The sequence below is a fragment of the Neolamprologus brichardi genome, chromosome 16, assembly GCF_056152115.1.
Source record: "Neolamprologus brichardi isolate AB-2024 chromosome 16, ASM5615211v1, whole genome shotgun sequence".
NCBI lineage: Eukaryota > Metazoa > Chordata > Actinopteri > Cichliformes > Cichlidae > Neolamprologus > Neolamprologus brichardi.
Genome location: NC_142119.1, coordinates 17,772,538 through 17,792,344, shown reverse-complemented (window position 1 = coordinate 17,792,344; position 19,807 = coordinate 17,772,538). Strand labels below are relative to the sequence as shown.

The following is a 19,807-nucleotide window of genomic DNA, read 5'->3' as shown; positions in this document are numbered from 1 at the left end:
GTTAAAAGGCCATTTTCTTATGTTTCTTTCAAACTTAATGTTGCTGACCATTGATACTGTGGCTGAAAAAAAAATCCTTAAACAAACTATTATATTATCCATGTGTGCATGTTTGATTGTGATTAAACTGAGAATAAACTTTGTTTTGGATGCCCCTGGACTTTGTCTTTAATCTAATATTGTTTCAAACTTGTAAATGGATCCTCCTGGCAGCAAGAGAGTGAAACCAGGAGAGAACATGTGGTCAAAAATACTTGAAGCCCACTGGATGGAGCTAAACATCATGAAAGTCACTCTTATCTAGCTACAACCAACCAGACGATTAAATCCCAAACCAAACCATCTAAACGCAGCCACTCTATAGAGATCCTGGTGTCTGCGTGTATTTGTAAGTGACTATGGTTGCTACACTGACAGTAATAGAGTATGACGGGTATTAATAAAAGGCAGCTAAAGAATGTGAACAATTTGGGATTAATCTTCGAATTATCCCAAATTCTAATTATTCTAATTCTAGCTTATTTTTTGTTTTCACGCAAAGTTTTAGGTAACAGTGTTTGTAGATGGCGCGGATAAGTTTAGTAATCACCTCTAATTGACACTGCAATAGGACAGAAAATAATGTGTTTTTATTAGATAACTTGCTTGGATTGCCACGACAAAAGCCAAATGCTTGAAGTGAAAGTAAACGGCTAATGAACATAACATAAACAGCTGAACGGAATTTGAACTTAATGCCTCTTTTTTTTCCACCCAGAATTTATATTCTTGACAGTTTCCACTTTCACTTAAAAAGAAAAAAAGGAAAGACCAAGTGTTGACCCAGACTTAAAATGTTGGTTTTAATATAGTTTCGCACAGCTGATGACTCCAGATACATTTATGAGCATTAGCCAACAAAGCAAAGCAAAGTCTAGCCCAAACAAACTGGGATGAAAGGCGCCCTTTGATCCCTGGCCGACCGTAGTGACTTCAGCACTTCAGCTCGATTGTTTTCAGCTGAGGTTTCTCTGGGTGGCTTCACTTCAAGCTACAGCTGAAACTGCAGGAACAGGATTTACTCGGGATTTAAGAACCACAAAGTTGGTTCACACACACAAGAAAAAAAACCTCCAAGCTAAACCAAACAAGCCTGTTATTTTCAGAGTTGTTGCAAGTAGCCCCTCAAGTTATTGTGATATAGCATGACAAAAGCTCTAACTTCATGTCTTTGAGCTAAATATATACTGTCTTCTCAGGCCCATAAGCTCTGTCATTTCACACCATTACCGGTGCCCCGCGCAGCTTTATGCTGAGGCTACGACAGCCCACATTCCGTCTGATCATAGTTGTGTGTGACATTTCAAAGAGGATTATGAGAATGAAATGTGATAAAAAAAACAAAAAAAAAACTATTTTCACGTGACCCCTGAGCACTTGACCTCTGATGGGCTAGCGCGGCGTAGCACTGAGCCTCAGACTTCTGGGACAAGCTGCGAAGCTCATTCTTCCCGAACCAGACGTGACGAGAAGTGGATGACGAAAGGAGCGTATGGGGGAGAAAAAAAATTGATGATCTGTACTTTTTGGAAATCACACAGTTACTTGAAGAAGCACTCGTTTATAGCAGAATTTGAGATCACTATAGGGAATCCAAGTACATTTCAACAGAGGATTAAAACGTCGAGACAATAAGGAGCGAGCCCCCATTCTGCAGCCTGTAAGAACCAAGGAAACGTTCATTAGCAATAAAACCAGATGTAAATTTAATATCAAGCACAGGAGCCCACTAAATACCCCCCTCCCACACACACACACACGCACACGTTTTCTCAGGTACACACACATACCCACTCTCTCCTCTATTAAGATATTATTGTGTATTTGTTACTTGTGGCCAACATAAAGAGCTTTATGTGCTTGAACATGTTGACAAAGCAGCCATGGCTCATTGGTGGTTGATGGATGGCTGTGTGTGCCTTGCTAATTATTAGTACACATAAAAGGATGCTGTTATTTCCAGACCTGGCCTCAGCCAGAGGGGTCACTGGGTAAATATGGAGTCATCAGTCTGCGACCATATCACTCAATCTTGATGTATGAGCAAAGAGGTACAAATTAAACGCGCGGCGACCTTCTAGGGGGTACCGCATTCAACAGGACGCCATTTGGGATAATTCCTGTATGGGGTTCAAACAATAAGCCACTATAGCACATGGTGTAATTACTTTGTATACACACATCTGGAATTAGGCTCCCAGAGGAAGCTAATACACTGAGAAAAAACAAGCCGCTGACCATTTTAGAGTGCAAAATGTAGTATGTGTAGGTAAAACAAGTGGAGGGACTGACTGAAATGCTGACGAACGTGCAGAAATTCTCGATCCTCTCAAGTGATGTGCTCAAAACACAAACCAAAGCTCTTCTCTGAGCACACAGGTCAGAGGACATCACTTGTCAGATGTACAGTAACCCTCGCATCTCTTTGCTCGCCTGCAATTTTTCCTCCACGCTTGCAGGCTTCCCACTCCAGTTACAGCCATCTTGCTTCTATTTGACGACTGTACTGCCCCCCACTTTCCATACCAATCTTATCCGTGTCATTTTGACAAACACTGCGAGAGAGATGTGCCGCGCAAGAGGCTCCAGAAAAAAAAAAGGGCTGCATCTGGATTTTATAGCAGCTCAATTTTCTTTGCTGGTGTGTGGCACAGATTGAATGTGAAGAGCTGGACCGGCTAACACGGAGTCTGCGTGAATGTCAACTGCAGACCGATATTAATATTGATCCGCAGATTGAGACTGCTGTTGAGGATCAGCCGCAACATGATGTGAGGCACGAAGAGAGCTTGACGCAAATACCCCGAACACTGGGAGAGGGGATTAGTCGTGGGCTGCTGTTATTATCTTGGAAACGTGGTTACCACTGTGTATCCAAGTAATTTCCGAGGACTGCAGTGCTGTTCGTTTGTCGAGAGTATAAGGAAAATTACACTTACACTGCCCAGGAGGATTAGTTGATGTGCAAAACCCCAGGCTTTTTGTGCAGTTTAACAAGTTTGAACAGTATTTTTTTAAAGTCGTGTACAAATATTTATAACTTTATTGATAGTTTACTTGTACAAGATGTACATTCATATTTTGTGACTCAAAAGGGTAAAAAAACAAACTGTACGATGATTCATGTTTAGGCATGCTTGCATATGAAATGGTAATCATTTTAATGGGTACAACAAATTCCATGGATTGTTAAATTCAACCGTCCCTGAAATGTTTGTAAACTCGGACACGCTACATTTTTTTTTTTTTTTTTTTTTTTTTTTTAGGCAAACAACTTACTACAGCCACACCCCCCACGCCACCCCCCAATTCAAAATGAAACACTTAATAAAAACATACAAAAATAAATGCAAAGCCATGTAAAAATGTACACTTGTAGTTCAACTATTTAATCTTTCATAAACTTTCAGACAAAATAATAAATAAAACACCCATATGCTTAATTTAAAATGGAGACATTAATAAACATTTCTAAATGGAGGTCTGGCAAGACAGAAAATGTTGTTTGGAGACTGTTCGAGGTCACGTGGACCTGAAGCGGATCCATATATTTAGCACAGGTCTGACAGCAGTGTTTAAAAGGTTGTCAAAATAAACGGTATTTCATCCCAATGATTTTTCTGGAACAATTTGTAACATACACGTTGAATTTATTTGGAAATTAAGGATGAAAAAGACAAAAAAGAAAAAATCACATACAACATGCAAAATTAAACTACTTGTATCATAAACAACTGCTCGGTTTGGGTTAGGGTGCTGATTTGCTGATAAAACACTTTTTCCTAAAAATGCAAAAAGCAAACAGGATTTCTTCGACCGTTGGTGGAGTACTTAAGAGAGCTTCTTTTCATGTACCTTAATTTCTGCTGAATCCAAAAATGTGCTCATGTCTTTCCTCATAAAAGCTGTGCCTGATGTATAGAAAATTATCTGAATACATAGGAGGTTATGTAGGGATATGGCACCTGGTCTTTTGGGGTTTTCTTCGAACTAAACAAAATATACACTGCTGTAGAAAAACTGGTGGGTTTGGCAAATAAACTGAACACTCCAACAGTGCATGAAAAAAATAAAAATAAAATAAAGTCATTGGGTCTCTTTATCATTGAGGACTAACTGCTAGCTGTTTTTACTTCTTTTTTTTGCTATTTACAGTATTGCACTTAAACTGCACACCATTGCATTTCAGTTTGACTGATGCTTTCTTCATATTTTTTCAGAATTACAAAAGAAGAAAAGAGGAAAAAAGAAAATCCCATTTATACCCTTTATCTAAGATAATTGTTCTTTTTGCTGATCGCGTGACGATATCAAACCCAGCTCCCCGCTTTAATTAATAAAGTAGTATCTGCTTGTAGTGCCATTTGTAAACACCCACGTGCGAGACCTGAAGTGCAAAGGCGATCTTCACTTCTTTACCCAAAAATACAACACAACAAACAGAAAGGAAAGGAAATAATAAAGACAGAGCGAGAGAGATAGAGCACACTTTGAGGGAGAAATGCAAACCAAAAGTCTCGCCAGCACATGCCCGACAACACAGAGCAACGTCTCTCCACTCTGCGACTAACAACAACAAAAAGAGGGAGGAAAAAAAACGGATTTGTTGCTTTTGTTAGAGCATAAGTCCATCAGAAGAAGGGTATCAGGCTCTAATGGAGGCCTTTGACTTTGAAGGTGTCGGGGGAGCATGTTGGATGGCAGTGTTTAAAACAGCTGTCGAGTGTTAATGTCAGGTGCGGATGGAAACCAGTCCCAGTAACGGTCCTCCATTAGAGCTCATGCACTTGGCAGCAGCAGGGAACACAGTGGTTGGAGACAAATATGGCCTTTTTTTTGTTCTTTAAATGTTTTCTTCTTTCTTTTCTCTAGTGAGAAGCGGGGCACGAGGGGAGGGAGGGGGGATTGGGGAGGCGGGTGAAGGTGAGAGCCGTTCCAATGCCTCGGTGGGGTGATGTTTGGGTCTGTTTCCCCCCCCCCCCACACACACACACACACAAGTTTAACCCTTTGCATTGTCAACATGGCGTCAGCCAGCGTCAGCGAGGCTCTGCTTTTGGCCCTGCTGCTGCCTGCCAGTTTGCTTTGTTCTAACATCTTCTGGTCTGACGGGCCCCGGGCCTGGCCCTCAGACAGACATCCACATGTGTTTGTACGGTCCTTGGGATGTGATCTGTGCCTGGAGTGGACTGAGCCACTGCCCCCGCAGAAGTCCTGCCTGTTGGGCGAAAAGTAAAAGGTGATTTCATTGGTATTTAATTACCGTTCTCTACAAGTGGTTTGTTTTGGCAGCTGGTTTTGTGACAATTTTCTCGCTCCCCTCCTCCTTTTCTTTTTTATTTTCTTCCTCCACTGTTCTCCCCCTTTCTCTCTCACACCCACTCTCTCTCTCCCCCTCTCTGTTATGTGTTCCTCTCTTTCATTCTCACTCAGTGTTTTTGTTTATTTTAGTTTTAGCTGTGAGTGTCACGGCCCTTTCACAGGCTCAGTCTTGTGTGAGAGGCGATTATGGGCATCAGGCGAGCGGAGGGGCAGCCCGGTGGGGTCAGAGTCCCAGAGCCTCGGTGTGTTTTCTTGCCTTGAGTCGCAGGTCGGCGATGCTCGAGTTCTTGCTGTTGCTTTTGGCGGCTGCTGCCACCGCCGCTGCCGCCGAGGCCGAGTCGGCCAGAGATGCGATTGGTAGTCCGAAAGGAGGGGGCGGGAACATCAGGTAGGGCGCGTGAGCAGCCAGGTGAGGGTGCAGGTGAGGGTGGGAGTGGGCGGAGTGGGTGACCCCTTCCAACTGGAGCTGTGCTTGGACCTGCAGAACAGTGAAAACGTAAAGTCAGAATGAGCCCCTCAGGACAAGTGTGTGTGTGTGTGTGTGTGTGTGTGTGTGTGTGCGTGTGTGTGTGTGTGTGTGTGTGTGTGTGTGCGTGTGTGTGTGTGTGTGTGTGTGCGTGTGTGTGTGTGTGTGTGTGTGTGTGTGTGCGTGTGTGTGTGCAGAGAGTATTTAGGTTTCACAGTCTGACACTATTAAATTCCCCCTCAAATGTTACCCCCTCAAAGCTGTTGCTTACAGTGTGTTTTCTATGAAAATAGTTAAGGGCTGCACTCTGCGCTTTAGCCCTTTCTTCATGTCAGCTATTCTAAAAGTTAATGAATCATACATTGCTCTCAGACACCACATCCAATTTAATCGCCTAGAATCAAAGTCTTTCTAGGACCCAGAACAGATTTGTTTAATTCAGACTGAGGACTCTGTTATACCCTTGGAAATACGCAGTCTTGTTATCCTGATTATGTATTCAATTGCATAAATAAACTATTTTGCACTGAAAAGATATTCACATATTTGGAGTTATAAATATTTATCCAGACATATTCCTGAGTCAAGGGGAGAAAAAAAAGAAAAAGAAACCATAAGGAGCATAGGATATCAGTTTTCACATTCTTGGCAATTATTTTATAAGAAGTAGGTGAAAATTAAGCATCCGCTTACTTCAGAGGGAGAGAGCTGAGCCTGTTGCCATGTCTCATGTGTTTCAAACACCACAGGAAGAAGTGGGAAAACTCAAGTATTTCTAGCTTTCTTCTCCAACTAAAATAGCACGATAGAAAGTCAAAGTTTTAACTTGACTAAATATTATTTTTAGTTGTATTTTAGTATAAAAATGCAAAAAAGGAGATTTAAATCGAAGTTGTTAAACGAAAGGGAAAATTAATTTGTACCCGCGAGTTTGTAGTTGCTAAGCGCTGCAGTGGCATCCGAACAAAACCTTCTGCAAAACAACAAATTTTTCCACGTATCGTGTTCACCGAAAGAATCGGGGAACAAACTGCAGCCGTGACTGATAATTTCCAATTGTATAGTGCGAAGGCGATTGGTTACACATTGCAGAAGGACCACTGGAAAAACAAATCACAGTTATGAAACTTGATTTTGTGGGTTATGGCAGAAATTAATCTGTCTCTGAAAAAAGAACAGGTGACGCAGGTTCAGAGTGATTGTGTGCTTTCGGCCCGGCACACACACAAACTTTGCATTGCTTTAAAAGACACAAGTCTTTACTTTTTTGTTGACAAGAGGTCATGACCTTACCCATCCACCAGCCGCTAGCCATCTCCTCGTTTCCCATGCATAACCAGCGTTGTAATATCTGAGTCTATGCATGCCTAGTGCCTGTTTCAACCTCGTGCAACGTGCCTCTCTCTCAGTATGCAGGCCTCAAGCCTCCACCCCTGCCAGTGCAGCTCAACGCCAATATCCATCAGAGCCCACTTCATTCCCCACTTTCATCATCTCTTTTATGTGCTCACGCCCGCCGCACTGTTGGCTTAATTAGGCCGTTGCTTTTAGCCAGGGTCAAGCAGACAACACAGCAACCGGGATGTAGAAGCAGACAGCAGCAGATCAAATGTCTGCCCACCTTTCCTCTCCCTGTACGGTCCAACCTTCTCCCCACAGCCAGAAGGTGAGAGGTGCACTGAGGTCTGAACACCCCCACCCTTTCACTCCCCCCTCCACGCATTCACTCTTTCATCACTTCAGTCTAATAGCTGCACATGGCTTATATACATGCATGTGGAAGCACAAATATAGAAGGCCCACTCTGACACCAATTCCACCGCATATCCAAGCGCAAAACAGTCCAGTCTCAACTTTTACATTTATTTGACTTTTTTTTAGAGACGACGCATTACTTGTCACCACTGGATTATTTATTTTCCTTTTTTACATTTAAGCTTATTTTGGTTTCTGTATTATTTTTTAGATTTTTCAAGCTTTGTCAATTACCGCAAATATGAAAACATGGCCTACCTGTTGGAAGGGCATCCGGAGGGCGCCCATATTGACATAGGGTGCTACTCTGCATGCGTCAAGAGGACTGCCGCTGCCCAGAATAACACCTGGAGAGAAGGGAAAGATGTCTGTCAGACAGCCAGACAGTTGTTGTTATGTGAGATGAGGAGGTCACAACTTTTTTTTTCACATGCAGTCATAAAAATAGTGAAACTGTGTCAAAATGTAATCAGTAATAAATTCACTAATAATAATATTAAGAGGCAAAAAATAAAGGGAGCAAATTGCATTCACCTTTGTGCATCTGGTTTTCTTGTTTTCGACACTTTGCTCTCCTGTTCTGAAACCAAACCTGCAATCGAAAGAGAAAAGAACTGATTAGAATAGATGCAAACAGTTTCTATCCTATTTGTTGTCATATTTAAATAGTGAAATTAGAATGTCATAAATGGACAAATTTATTTATTTTTTTGTAACCAGGCAAATAAAAACGGGGAAATCCAACACACGCAAGCAAATAAAACCTAAGTCACGTGTGTTCACAAATAAATACGAATTGTAATAATTTTCAAAGAGGAAAAAAAATATTAGACTGTAAATGAGGCTAAACTAATTTAAAGATTAAAAAACACACTTTTAAACTGAGCTAAATGGACTGGTTCTTATATAGCGCTTTTCTACTCAAAGCGCTTTACACAACTGCTTCATTCATACAAGCACTTTTTTCTTTGCTCTGTCTATCTAACATGCACACAGAGCAACATGGGGTTAGTATCTTGCCCAAGGACGTTTGGCAGATGAGGATCGAACACCAATCTTTCGATGACCTGCTCTATCTCCTAAGCTACAGCCACTTAAAGTCACTGTAACTTAAACAAAGTTATAGTAGGGTTGTAAGAAAAAGTGCAGCAATTTTACAAGGATACTGTGATCCTTCAAATAAATAAATAAAATGTCATTAACTACCTTCCAATTTATGACTGCCTTTGAAGCTGCAGGCTGCGGGCCTATTGTTAATCACCATCAACTTAATTTGCCTCGTTGAATAACATTATCTCCCCTCCCCTTCGACCCCCGCGATGATTATCGTTTACAGATGCGAAAATTAGCGACCGGTGGCGGACCACAAAGGGCGCCGACTGATGATGTTGCTGACGACTCGGGGTGCCGTGACGCCGTTTTTAAGCTGCGGGGAGCGACGTGCAACATCGTGTCGATGGGACTGCAATAACTGGGGAAGTCGATAAAGCGTCCATTAGGGACCGAGGCGAGAGAGCAGGAGATAACAACGAGGCGAAAATTACGAGGAAAACAAATGTCTTGCTCTCAGCTTCACAAAATATCGTCCAAATATATTTTTTACAATAAAAAACACAGCAGTGAGATTTTCCTGTCAATGCATTATCAATGTCTATAAATCCTGTCCACGTAGAGTACATAATTATTATTATTATTATTATTATTATTATTATTATTATTATTATTATCGTGGTGTAGGCCTGAAGCTAAACACTGCACATTGTCGTTATTGTTTGCGATTGTTTACGCCGTGAGTTATTAGCTCTACAGCGGTAAATGATGGTAGGAAAGGTGTTTATGAAAATCCCAGGTGATTTTGCATAGACGCACAGTAATCCCTCAGATAAATCAAGGCTAATATTAGACGGGCCCGAGATCAATTCCAATTACGTGCCACTATGTTAAGCAAAGTGAACTACACTGGTTCAGACAGTTATTTCTTCATTAAGGGCCACTCAATGATGCGCTTCACAAATACCCTAATCTCATTTCCTTTTTGATTTTTTATTAGAGACAGTGAATAATGACATTTAATTTAGCAGCGCGCCAGAAACCCAAAGATATTAGTCCTAACCGAATTACTGCCTGCTCCTCACCAAGCTCTCATAACTTTCAATTAGATTCATTGACAGCTGCTCGGAGCGCAGGTTCACAGCCTGTAACAGCCCTGCTGCAATTCGCTCTCACTAAATCTGGAGAAAACATGTGCCAGTGCGCGCACCCCCCCCCCCCCCCCCCCCCCCCAAAAGAGAGTCTGAAAAAAATGCTTTATTTATTTTTTTCTTTCATCTTTTTCCCCCCAAAAGAGAGCTTCGGTAGGTTCCGAGTGTCTATTTGATAACATAAAACACACACACACGCAGACTCGGTCTTTATCAGTCATATTTCCTCCATAAATAATTTTAATGCACGCACTTTATTAGCGATAATCGCAGTGTACTGCTGTCAACTAAGTCCGCTCAGGAAAAAAAGGTAGTCGGTGGTTTATAGAGCTCTATGATGCGGTTTATTCATCCGATTAGATATAGCTGAACAGCAGCAGAGTTGGCCCAGAATTGAATTATTTCTAATCTGTTTTTATGGGGACACTACATCAAGCCAATGGCAGATATTACAAAGAAAATGAGGAGCGATACGAGTTGACATAAGAGCGCGTCCCCTGAAGCAGCCATTCAGGCTCTTCATTCATTTTAATCACTGGCTGCATTTCTTTCTTCTTTTTTTTCTACCCGCAAGGATGCTCGGATCGGAGGCACAAGGCTCCACAGGCCTACCGCTGCAAGTTCAGCTGGCTCTGAGGCTATCCATCCCGGACGGGAACACACATTTAAAAAAAAAAAAAGTTATTTGTCATACTTGTTTGGCATGGTGAACCCTCTACATTTGATATTTTCCTAAATAAATATTTTTTTTAAATAGTCAAATCTGCGGCAATTGTGCAGTCATGTTTCTAACATTTATAAATGTCGCAGTGAAACCGTCTCCCTGTAGGAATATTAGGACACCACAGAGAAAGCTAGACGGGGCTTTACAAACCTCCCCATAGGAATATTACAGCAATATTTCAGACGTGAAGCTTTTTCACTAACAAGCTGGATCATTTATTTGTCAAGTTTCTAAGGTCAACCTGTCACTAAACTAATGAGCTCCTAGCTTTTTATTCTTCTGTTATTTATTTATTTATTTACTTGTATGTTTCAGGACACACGACGCGACCTGTTTATGTTCCAAAAGGAACCAGAATTTTTTTTAAAAAGCTCGTTTTTTCACGTGGCTCACACGCAGTCATTCGTATTCCATTTCAAAGGATTTTAAAAACATGTCCTCAGTGTGAGAGCAAACACAACAGAAAAGGTTTATTTAAAGGCTCCAAAATTACTGCACAGTTTTATAATATATTTTAACGTTTTTTATAGCAATATGCGTGTTTTATAGCAAAATTATTTCACGATGGATCCACATGGTCTGGTTTTCCTCCTCAAAAGCTAAAAATATATTTTCTTATATTTTCGGTTAATTACAGTGGGGTTTCCTTATAGAACAGATTAAGGGCTGGCTAGATCACTAACATATTTCCCACAAAGCAGTGATGCCACTTAACAAATCACCCACACACACACGCGAGCTTACAAGTGTTGCTTAACAACAGCAGAAATATTTTCACACTACAGCCGTCAGACAGACAGACAGCAAAGCTTCTTGGCCGCTCCTCACACAGCAGCAGCAACAGCACGATTTCCGCTCTGCATCACAGACACGAGAGTGAAGAAAGTGAGTAACATATGTGGGAAATCCTCACCTGCACTCTGGCCTCGGACAGTCCCAGCCTCTGGCTCAGCTCCTCTCTCATGAAGGCGTCCGGGTAATGCGTCTCGTCGAAGAGCCGCTCCAGCTCGTTGAGCTGCTCCAGGGTGAAGTTAGTGCGACTCCTCCGCTGCTTCAGTTTGCCCTGTGCATCTTCATCCTCGGACTTCACGTCCTCCTTTTTCTCCTTACACTCATATATCCCTGTTAAACGGCCCACGGGTGGTGGGGAAAGGAAACAATTATTTATTTATTTTTTAAAAGGAGAGGATGCGTTTAAAATTCACACATGCACATATTCCAAGCTCAAAACACACATATCACAAGTGCGCAATAAGGGTTCCCCCCCATATAGTCAACACTGGGCCCTGACAGGGGGCCTTAGGCCTGGCACTTTGACAGCAACACACACACACACACATTACACAGCTTAGTTCTTCAATAGAGAGGCCCGTGGCTGCATTTCCAGCCTCCATAAGTCAGCGTGTAATGTCAGTGCCGTAATGGAAGTAAATCAGTCAATAAGGAAGCCTAATAAGGGTATAAGCGATTTAAAGAGCAGAGAAATAAGTCCCGGCTAAACGGAGACGATTTAGGCCTAATTACTCACCTCCATAAAACAGACCTTGGTTATTTTAGGATATCCATAAAAATCATCAGCCAACAGATTTTTTTATTTAATCACACCATTACGCTGCGTGGCTGACAGCACACTATAGCCTAATAAAAATAGAACAGCCTATATAAGCAGCTATTAAGTGTTATCAGTGTTAATTTTAGCAGCACAGCTGACAACTGCTGCATTTAATGGCATTTTCTGTCTCATTCTACTGTTTGTACTTTGCTGACGCCGAACTGCTTTTTTTTCTCTCAAATGAAAGTCATTTAACTTAAATAAAATCCGATCAGTTTATGTTAAAAAAGACAGATTTAATGTAAGTTATAGGGCTGATTATTGCGCCAAAGTGCTGACTCCATTTTTTTAAAACTCTTCTTACAGGATAAATATAGAAACAAGTCCACTAAATCATAGTTTTCTGCCCACTGCACTTTTGTGACTGCTGAGTGAAAGGAGGCCTGTGCTCCTGCTGTATGCTACTTCACAGACTGGAAATGAATAAAGTGCTTTATAAAAGGTAGATCTATTAATATTTTCAGCTTACACACAATTTTGCCACTGAAAAAATAAAAAGATTTAGTGCTACTCTAGAGTGTGCAGTCTAAGGGAGCGTGGCAATCGGCAGTCCTACAGGCTATGGGTTTATACACAGCATCATAATTACATTATATTTAAGCTTTTAAACAACGCCTGCTAGAATGTACAAGAATACATAATTTACTAATAAAGGCAAAACAAAATACACTGCAGTGCTGACTTAAAGTAGGTTGTTGCCGGATAGTTTAATACCGGCATAAAATGATGACATATAGTCCAAATAAGGCTAAAATCCTTATTAAACATTAGACATTTAATACGATTATATTCTACAGAACAAATCTTGCTGTATTTTTTCTTTCCTTTCGTTTGCAAACTATCATTAAACAGTTAAAGCGATGGTCTGGCGAAGGGCCCGCCTCCTGCTTTGTAAAATTATCATTGCAATAACAGATTAATGCGTTAACTTTGGGGAACTACATTGACTAAACGCGGTTACGTAAATTCAACTTTTTTTTATGCGCGTGGATTTTTTTTAAAATTATAATAATTAAAAAACAACAAGAAAAATGCATCGCTCCGGACACACCAGACAGCCGAACTTGAGACATTTTCCCCGACATCACGCGGGAGCATTTCTCACAATTAAAGTGAAAACCTTACCCTCTGTCGCCCTCGTAACATTAAAGTCCTTCAGTTTCTCCTTCTCCAGCTCGACGTGGTCCTTGAACAGATGCACCGGGCAGTGGTTGCTCTCCGTAATGTCCTGCAGGTTTGTCTCCGGGCTGCCCAGCTCCCTCGCCCTTGTCAAGCCGCTCTCCAAAACTTCCCTGTACGTGATACTCTCTTTGCTGCTCTCCTTGGTTTTCTGATCGAACGATTTCGACACGAATGCCGTAAGTTCTTCCATGGTCAGCTCTGTCGCTCAGTAGTGCTCCTGCTCAGGGAAATCCACCGTGAATTCTCAGCATATACCGTCTCTATATACCAGTGTACAGCTCACGGATACGCTCTTTTAGGAGGCTGGCAGCAGCAATAGATAGAAGGGGTGGAGAGGAGGTGAGATCACTCCTGCTGTTGTGACTGTGTATTTGAGAGCACACTATTTATACACGGCCACCTCAGCCCAGCGCCCCCACCCCTTCTTCCCTCGGATCTCTGTGTCTCGAGCAATTACAGGCCGGCTCGACTTTGCAGAATTCAACTTTCAGCAGCTTTTTTTTCCTTCTTCTTCTTCTTCTTCTTCCACAAATCAATGATGGAACTGATGGAGGCGGTTAATTGAATTACGGGGTCATTAAAATGCCTATGGTGGCTCACTCCTGTGAGGAGGCTGTATATGGCTGTTGTGTCTAATTAATTCGGCGAAAATTTAATTAACGCGATTAGGAGATAGAATTGCGGGGTTTGTGGAATTTCGCTTTGATTTTCTTTGTCATTTGTTGACAAATGTGTTTGAACCTTTATGTGCGCATGAGCCACCAATAGCTTCTGGTTTATATGCTTTCTGGACTTGTCTGAACTGGAATTAGCACACAAGATTCCTGAGAGCAAAAGGCGTGCACGGAGGCAACGATCAGCATTATAAAGTTGCGAGTGAACTGAAAATATAAGGACTTGCTTCACAATGAACGGGTACTAACGCTGACCCAGTGTAAATTATAATAGATATTAATAATGCCTAAGTAATGTCTGAAAAAAATAAGTGACCCTCTCCTCCAAACATTTATTTTCCTCAAAAACAAGTGCAGCCAAAATTTATTTGATTGGAGTTCTGAAATTATTTTCCACTGCCTACTGCAGAATAAGTGCATATCATATAAATGCATACAGCAAAACAGCGGAAAGTAGCCAGCATCTAAAAGCAACAGATGCATAATTATCGGATAATGGTGTAATTAATATTTTGGTGCTCTAAATTTGGGTCTCTTTTGAGTATTCAACTGGAATCCTTTGCGGTTTCCGTTTACAAATAGGGAATAGAAATCAATAGATATCAGCAGTGAAAAAAATTTGCCCTCTTTTTCATGGGAATAAGTGAGCCCATAATGGCTTAACGTTATCTAAGTCGTTCATCAGTCCAGCACACAAACACAAAAAGGCCGAGAGAAGAGTGTGATCCCCTGGGTCTGCCGCCCTGAGCGGCCCGCCACTGTGAAAGTCTCATATCTCAGCCCTCTAATGACTCGGTTTGATGTCTCTCCATTTATCAGTAAGCCCGCTTCACATCACTGCGGCTGACGCACAAGTCGCGGTCTCTCCCATGTTTCATGAACTGCGCCTTTTGTTGTTAATAGACCTAAATCCTCTTTAAGACGCAAATCTGCGCTCCCAGTCGTGTGCCTCGATATCATCCCACAATAAAGCGGGGTTTACAAAAGACGCACGTGTCTGTAACGAAATAAAACACCAATGGGGTTTTATAAAACGGAATTAAAGGCGATATTGAACTTTTACGCACGACTCCTGCGCTCCATCTAACTTTGAGGTTTTTTTTAGATACACTTTTTATTTTTATTTCTTTATTTTGTCCTTTAAAGTATATTTATGTTGGATTATTGGATGTACATGCATAAACTAAAAAAAAGTCAGACACAATAAACCAGTTTTTAGAAATATAATATTTTGCTACCACAGATGATTTTTGAAAAAGTATTGTTGGATGGTGTAGTCACACCTAAACCTATGCAACATTCTCTCAGTGAGACAAAAAAAAACGCCACAACATTTTCCCAGAATGATAAAGGAAAACATATTGCCAGAGGGCCTATAGGCAGCGCCTGTTTAATATGAATGACGAGCACGGCGCCCAATTAATATAAGACAACTTATAGCAGCGTGTTCTCGTGTATCTGCTTAATGTTTTACCACGTTTTTATGCCACTTCATTGTTTCTGCTGAATAAACAATAACCAAAGCAAAGGCACATTTCTCAGCTCCACTTTCTCTAAATATTTATTGCACAGAAATGTTTCTGCATGTAATCTGACAGACATGAGCCATGTGTCGACCAATCAGCAGCAGCCTGGAGGAATATCAGAAGAAATCCAGGAGGGATGCTCTTTACGCACCAACGCTGGTGTCGCTACAGTTTAGTGGCCAAAAAAAACCTCTTAAAGGGGCCTCAATCATAGCTACACTTGCCGTTCATTCCCCACGATTCAAACACCCCCTCCTTTCCTGCTTCACGGAGGAAAACACGTATTTTATTTTATTTTTTTAAACTATCCAATAACTTAATTATTATCGGTTCAGGAATCGTTATTTTAGCCGAGACAAATAACAGCTATTAAGCTACTATGTGGCAGAGTATAAGATAAAACATTATTATTATTATTATTATTATTATACAGTAATCTAATTATTTATTTTATTTATTTAATTTAAAATTTGTACTTTTTTGCATTTCTTTTTTCTAAAGCATACATGTATAAGAATAACGTTTTATTTTATTTTATGTTATTAATGCCACTTTGTATATACATTTGCATTTACATTTGATCATTAGCTATTTATCCCATAACATTAATATGATCACATTTTATTACTATTTTCATTTTAATGACTTTTATATACACGTCAGTGTTGCTATTATAAATTAACATTGTCTATAAATCTAATAATGTCCTGATCAGGGAGCTGAGGAATTCCTTCTCTACCTGCATGTGAAGGCTTTGGAACATTATCAAGACATCAGCAGACTTAAATGAGTCTGTGCTGGCTGGTGCAGAGCAGAGACAGAGAGACAGAGAGGAAGAGAAAGGGGGTGGAAGAGAGGGCGATAAGGTGGGGAAATACTGTAGCAATGCGAAGCAATGAGCAAAACAGGATTGTGTTGCCCCCATTGATTACAGTTCAAATTTACACATCTGGTCATCGTTTAAATATTAGAAGTGAAGCGCTTTGGAGCTCTGTGAAGCATGTGTGAGGAGTCTAATCCCTCTGGGCTGTCAATACTCACATTTGACAGAGGAGGAGTAGGGAATACTGAGAGGGTCAGAGCAGTGTCTGCCTGGACACAAGTCTCACCTCCAGCAAAATGCCACAGCACTGCTTCAACCTGCTGCCTCTGCCAAACTAATCCCTCGTGTGTGAAGGGGGGGTAGAGCCTAAATGCAAATCTGACGTCCTGTAAGTTTGCCAAAAATGTTTTCACTCATGAGAAGAGTCATTTATGAAATATTTCAACTGCCTAAACTGAACAAAAGGACTTATATTATTTCGTTGCTTACTTGTATATTTGTGCGTAACAGTGAGATTGAAAAACAGAAAGAAAGACGATAAAAGCTGTGTGTTAACATGCGTCCATCCTCTTTTCTTCGCACACCGCTCCAGTAAAGCCACGATATGTGACAGCTGTGATTGTCCCAAGACGATACAGTGACTTTTAAAAAATTTAACTTAAAAAGCAACTACTACACCTCTGGCTTCTAATATAATTTCCATGAACATAAAGCCTTTTTTTGTAGAAATGCACTTAACTCCAAATATCATCATCTGGTTCTACAGGGACAGAGTAACAGCAAAAAAAGAAAAAGAAATTCAATAAGGTGGTTTACTTCAATCTGATTCAACAATGCAGAGCTGCTGTATAGATGCGATCCTGCACAGAAACAGAAAATTGGATTCTTCCCCAATACGAGAAATTTAAACGTGTCCTGTGAGGACAAAGAAGATTTGAACTCACAGTCGTGTTAATGACAGTGATTGTGTGTGTGTGTGTTTATTAGACTTCTCTGGCCTGTCTGCGAGTGCCGGGATCTCGCGGTTGTTACATTGTCTGGTGCCTTCATTTAGGTCCTTTTGCAGTGCTGCAGCAGTCCACAGAGACTACAGGCTGTTCTGTGTTCAAAAGCCTTGTCTGCCATCTAAATGAGGCTTTCGGGGCAAAAAAAAAAATAGAAAAAGAAAAAAAAAATTCAACATGAAAATACCACAATGTGCTAAAGATTAGTTCATACTCAAGTGGGATGTTTTGGGAATATGTTGGTTCTCCTTTTCGGATTGTTATTTTTCCTTGTGTATTCTCTAACAGCTATCTACCCACAGGGCACTGAGGCCTCTAGTTTAGTGGGGAAGGGAAAAAAAGGCATGAAATTGATATTATACCCTTAAATACAGCACAGATTTGCAGGGAAAACACAGTAATCCACTGACAATGCTTGAAAATCAAACACATATTTCTTGCTCGCTTACAAGCTTGTTTACTCTTGAATCTACTCTTTAATTACTGCCAGCTTCTTAAAGCTGACTTATTTCTTTATAGGTATAAAAAGACAGTTTTTCCTCTATGCCATACCTATAGAGATGCGGTTATCCTTGTGGTCAAAGGCTCTGGGGAAATGCAACAATTTATACAAATCAATAGCGTTCAAATAATTCATGACTGATCACATGGTGTTTTAGCTCCTTATTTGCAGTAGAAAACCATGTTTTGTTTTGCTCCCAGAGGGCAACATGAAAGACCCGGGGAGAGGCGGGGAGAATTGGGAATGGAACTGGAAAGAGTGCATGAGGATAATAGGAGGACATTGATCATTTGGTGCACAAGAACACAACTGAACCTGTGAGTCAAGGCTAACAAGATGTATCATTTATACATTATTTAGACATGTCTGGGCTTTCCGTGTGCATTTTCTTACATCGGGTTTGCATCAGCGTTTGGAGGGGACACAGCGCGGTGACCTGAGACGATAAGAAGAAAATGTTGTAATTTTTATTGTTCGTTCACTAGAAAAGAAGAAGAAGAAGAAAGAAAATATGTAACAACTACCAATGCAGCAGTCAGTTCTTTCAGTGCTGTCCATTTGAAATTACTATTGTGTGTGGTGGGAGCAAATAAATCCCAATTTGGGCAGTGTTAGTCAGTCACAGCTTGTAATAAAAATTAATTTTGTAAATGTGGAGATGGATCAAGTTCCCTCTTGGCAGGGGGACCATCCCACAGACATGTTAACAACGTCTTCAGAGACCAATGAGGCCCATTTACAATAAGTGTCTGTTTTAAGTCGCTTGCTTTGTGTGTGTATGTGCGTGTCTCACCACAGCAGGCTATAAGAGGTCCCTCTGGTGTCAGCCGGAGAGCAGCCATTTGAGGCAGACTGGCTTTAATAGAGTGATGCTACACTTTCTCAATCACACAATTAAAGCCTGGTCTGCAGAGAGAGAGAGTTCTTTTCTGCTTGTAGTGCAGGGAGCAAAAGAGAAGGAGAAAGAGGAATAGCATCTTTTACACGGGGTGATTTATGTAGTGGTGCTGAGGAAAGAAGAGTCCTTGATAGATGACTTCATTAGAATTAATTAACAGAGCCAAAGACCTGACACAGACAGAGGAGACGGCGGAGAGACAGAAGGGTCGGTGGTGGATTTGATGGGAGATTTAGAGATAAGAAAACAAGGTGAGAAAAACACAGAGAAAAGGTCTACCCGGGAAAACAGAGAGGTAGAGCGGGGGAGAAGACACGAATGAAGAACAGATGCCAGAGATTAGGATGTGACACATGAAGAGGAAGCAGCCTGTTTTTCTCTCTAAAGGGTAGCATGTGATCAAACACGAGTGCCCTCTGCTTATACGGACTGTAAGTAGAGGTTGTTCAGTTTCACGTACATATACTCTTAGCTTCCTTTCTGACAGGCGTATGCATGTAGACATGAAGAGATAAATCCCCGGTTAACCACCTACAGTTGAACACTAAAACTAGCTGCACAATGCCAAATGGCCCGTTTAGAAGAAGGGCACAAGCGTGTTCAGTGTTAGACTGATCCGGCATGCCGCAGGCTGTATGTTGGCTGAAGGCAGGCTTTGATGGGCCAAATCACTGCCTCGCTTCTATCAGACATGTCCATCATCCTCATCCTTTTAAATCCATCATCTCCGCTCCAAAGAGACAGAGGCCAGAACTCGCAGCGACTACAATCAAACCGGAATCTGCTTTTTTGTACATCTCAAATATTGTTTGACATCTTCAGATGACATATAGACACTTGCAGCAGCTAAGACTGGCATGTAGTATTTTTGACTTATCCCGGCGAGCCTCAGCGTTGACATTTTGGGCATCAGCTGGACACGCAGACAAGTGGTGCCGCTGGTGAGGAAAAAGGAATTTTTAGCCCTGCAAGGTGAGCTGTCTAAACTAAATGCAGTCAGGTGCAGGTGGACAAGGAGGAATGAGACAGACAGCAATTAAAAAAAAGTGCAATTTCCTTTTAGCAGAAGCAGGCAAAAT

The 19,807-nt window shown here is 41.2% G+C and overlaps 1 protein-coding gene across 2 annotated transcripts; it reads right to left on the bottom strand.

The window, feature by feature from the left end:
* Positions 1–3,092: 3,092 nt before the first annotated feature.
* shox (shox homeobox) lies at positions 3,093–13,649 on the bottom strand. Of its 2 annotated transcripts, XM_006788140.3 has the most exons (6): positions 13,245–13,649; positions 11,421–11,629; positions 8,117–8,174; positions 7,841–7,950; positions 5,618–5,839; positions 3,093–5,257 (listed from the first exon to the last, which is right to left on the bottom strand). In XM_006788140.3, the coding sequence occupies exons 1-6, from the start codon at positions 13,489–13,491 to the stop codon at positions 5,168–5,170; spliced, it is 936 nt and encodes a 311-aa protein (XP_006788203.2). In that variant the 5' UTR covers positions 13,492–13,649; the 3' UTR covers positions 3,093–5,167. The 2 variants fall into 2 exon arrangements, with proteins under 2 accessions (XP_006788203.2, XP_087686132.1); XM_087830006.1 differs by having other exon boundaries at positions 3,093–5,839; positions 7,841–7,929.
* Between the last annotated feature and the right edge of the window lie 6,158 nt (positions 13,650–19,807).

What these genes read in the sequence shown, in the direction of transcription:
- shox (XM_006788140.3), bottom strand. Translation starts at nt 13,491, where the DNA reads ATGGAAGAACTTACGGCATTCGTGTCGAAATCGTTCGATCAGAAAACC. An exon ending in TGTTACGAGGGCGACAGAGG is followed by an intron (nt 11,630 to 13,244) that starts GTAAGGTTTTCA and finishes GCCGTTTAACAG; the next exon opens with GGATATATGAGTGTAAGGAG. An exon ending in TGTCCGAGGCCAGAGTGCAG is followed by an intron (nt 8,175 to 11,420) that starts GTGAGGATTTCC and finishes TTTCGATTGCAG; the next exon opens with GTTTGGTTTCAGAACAGGAG.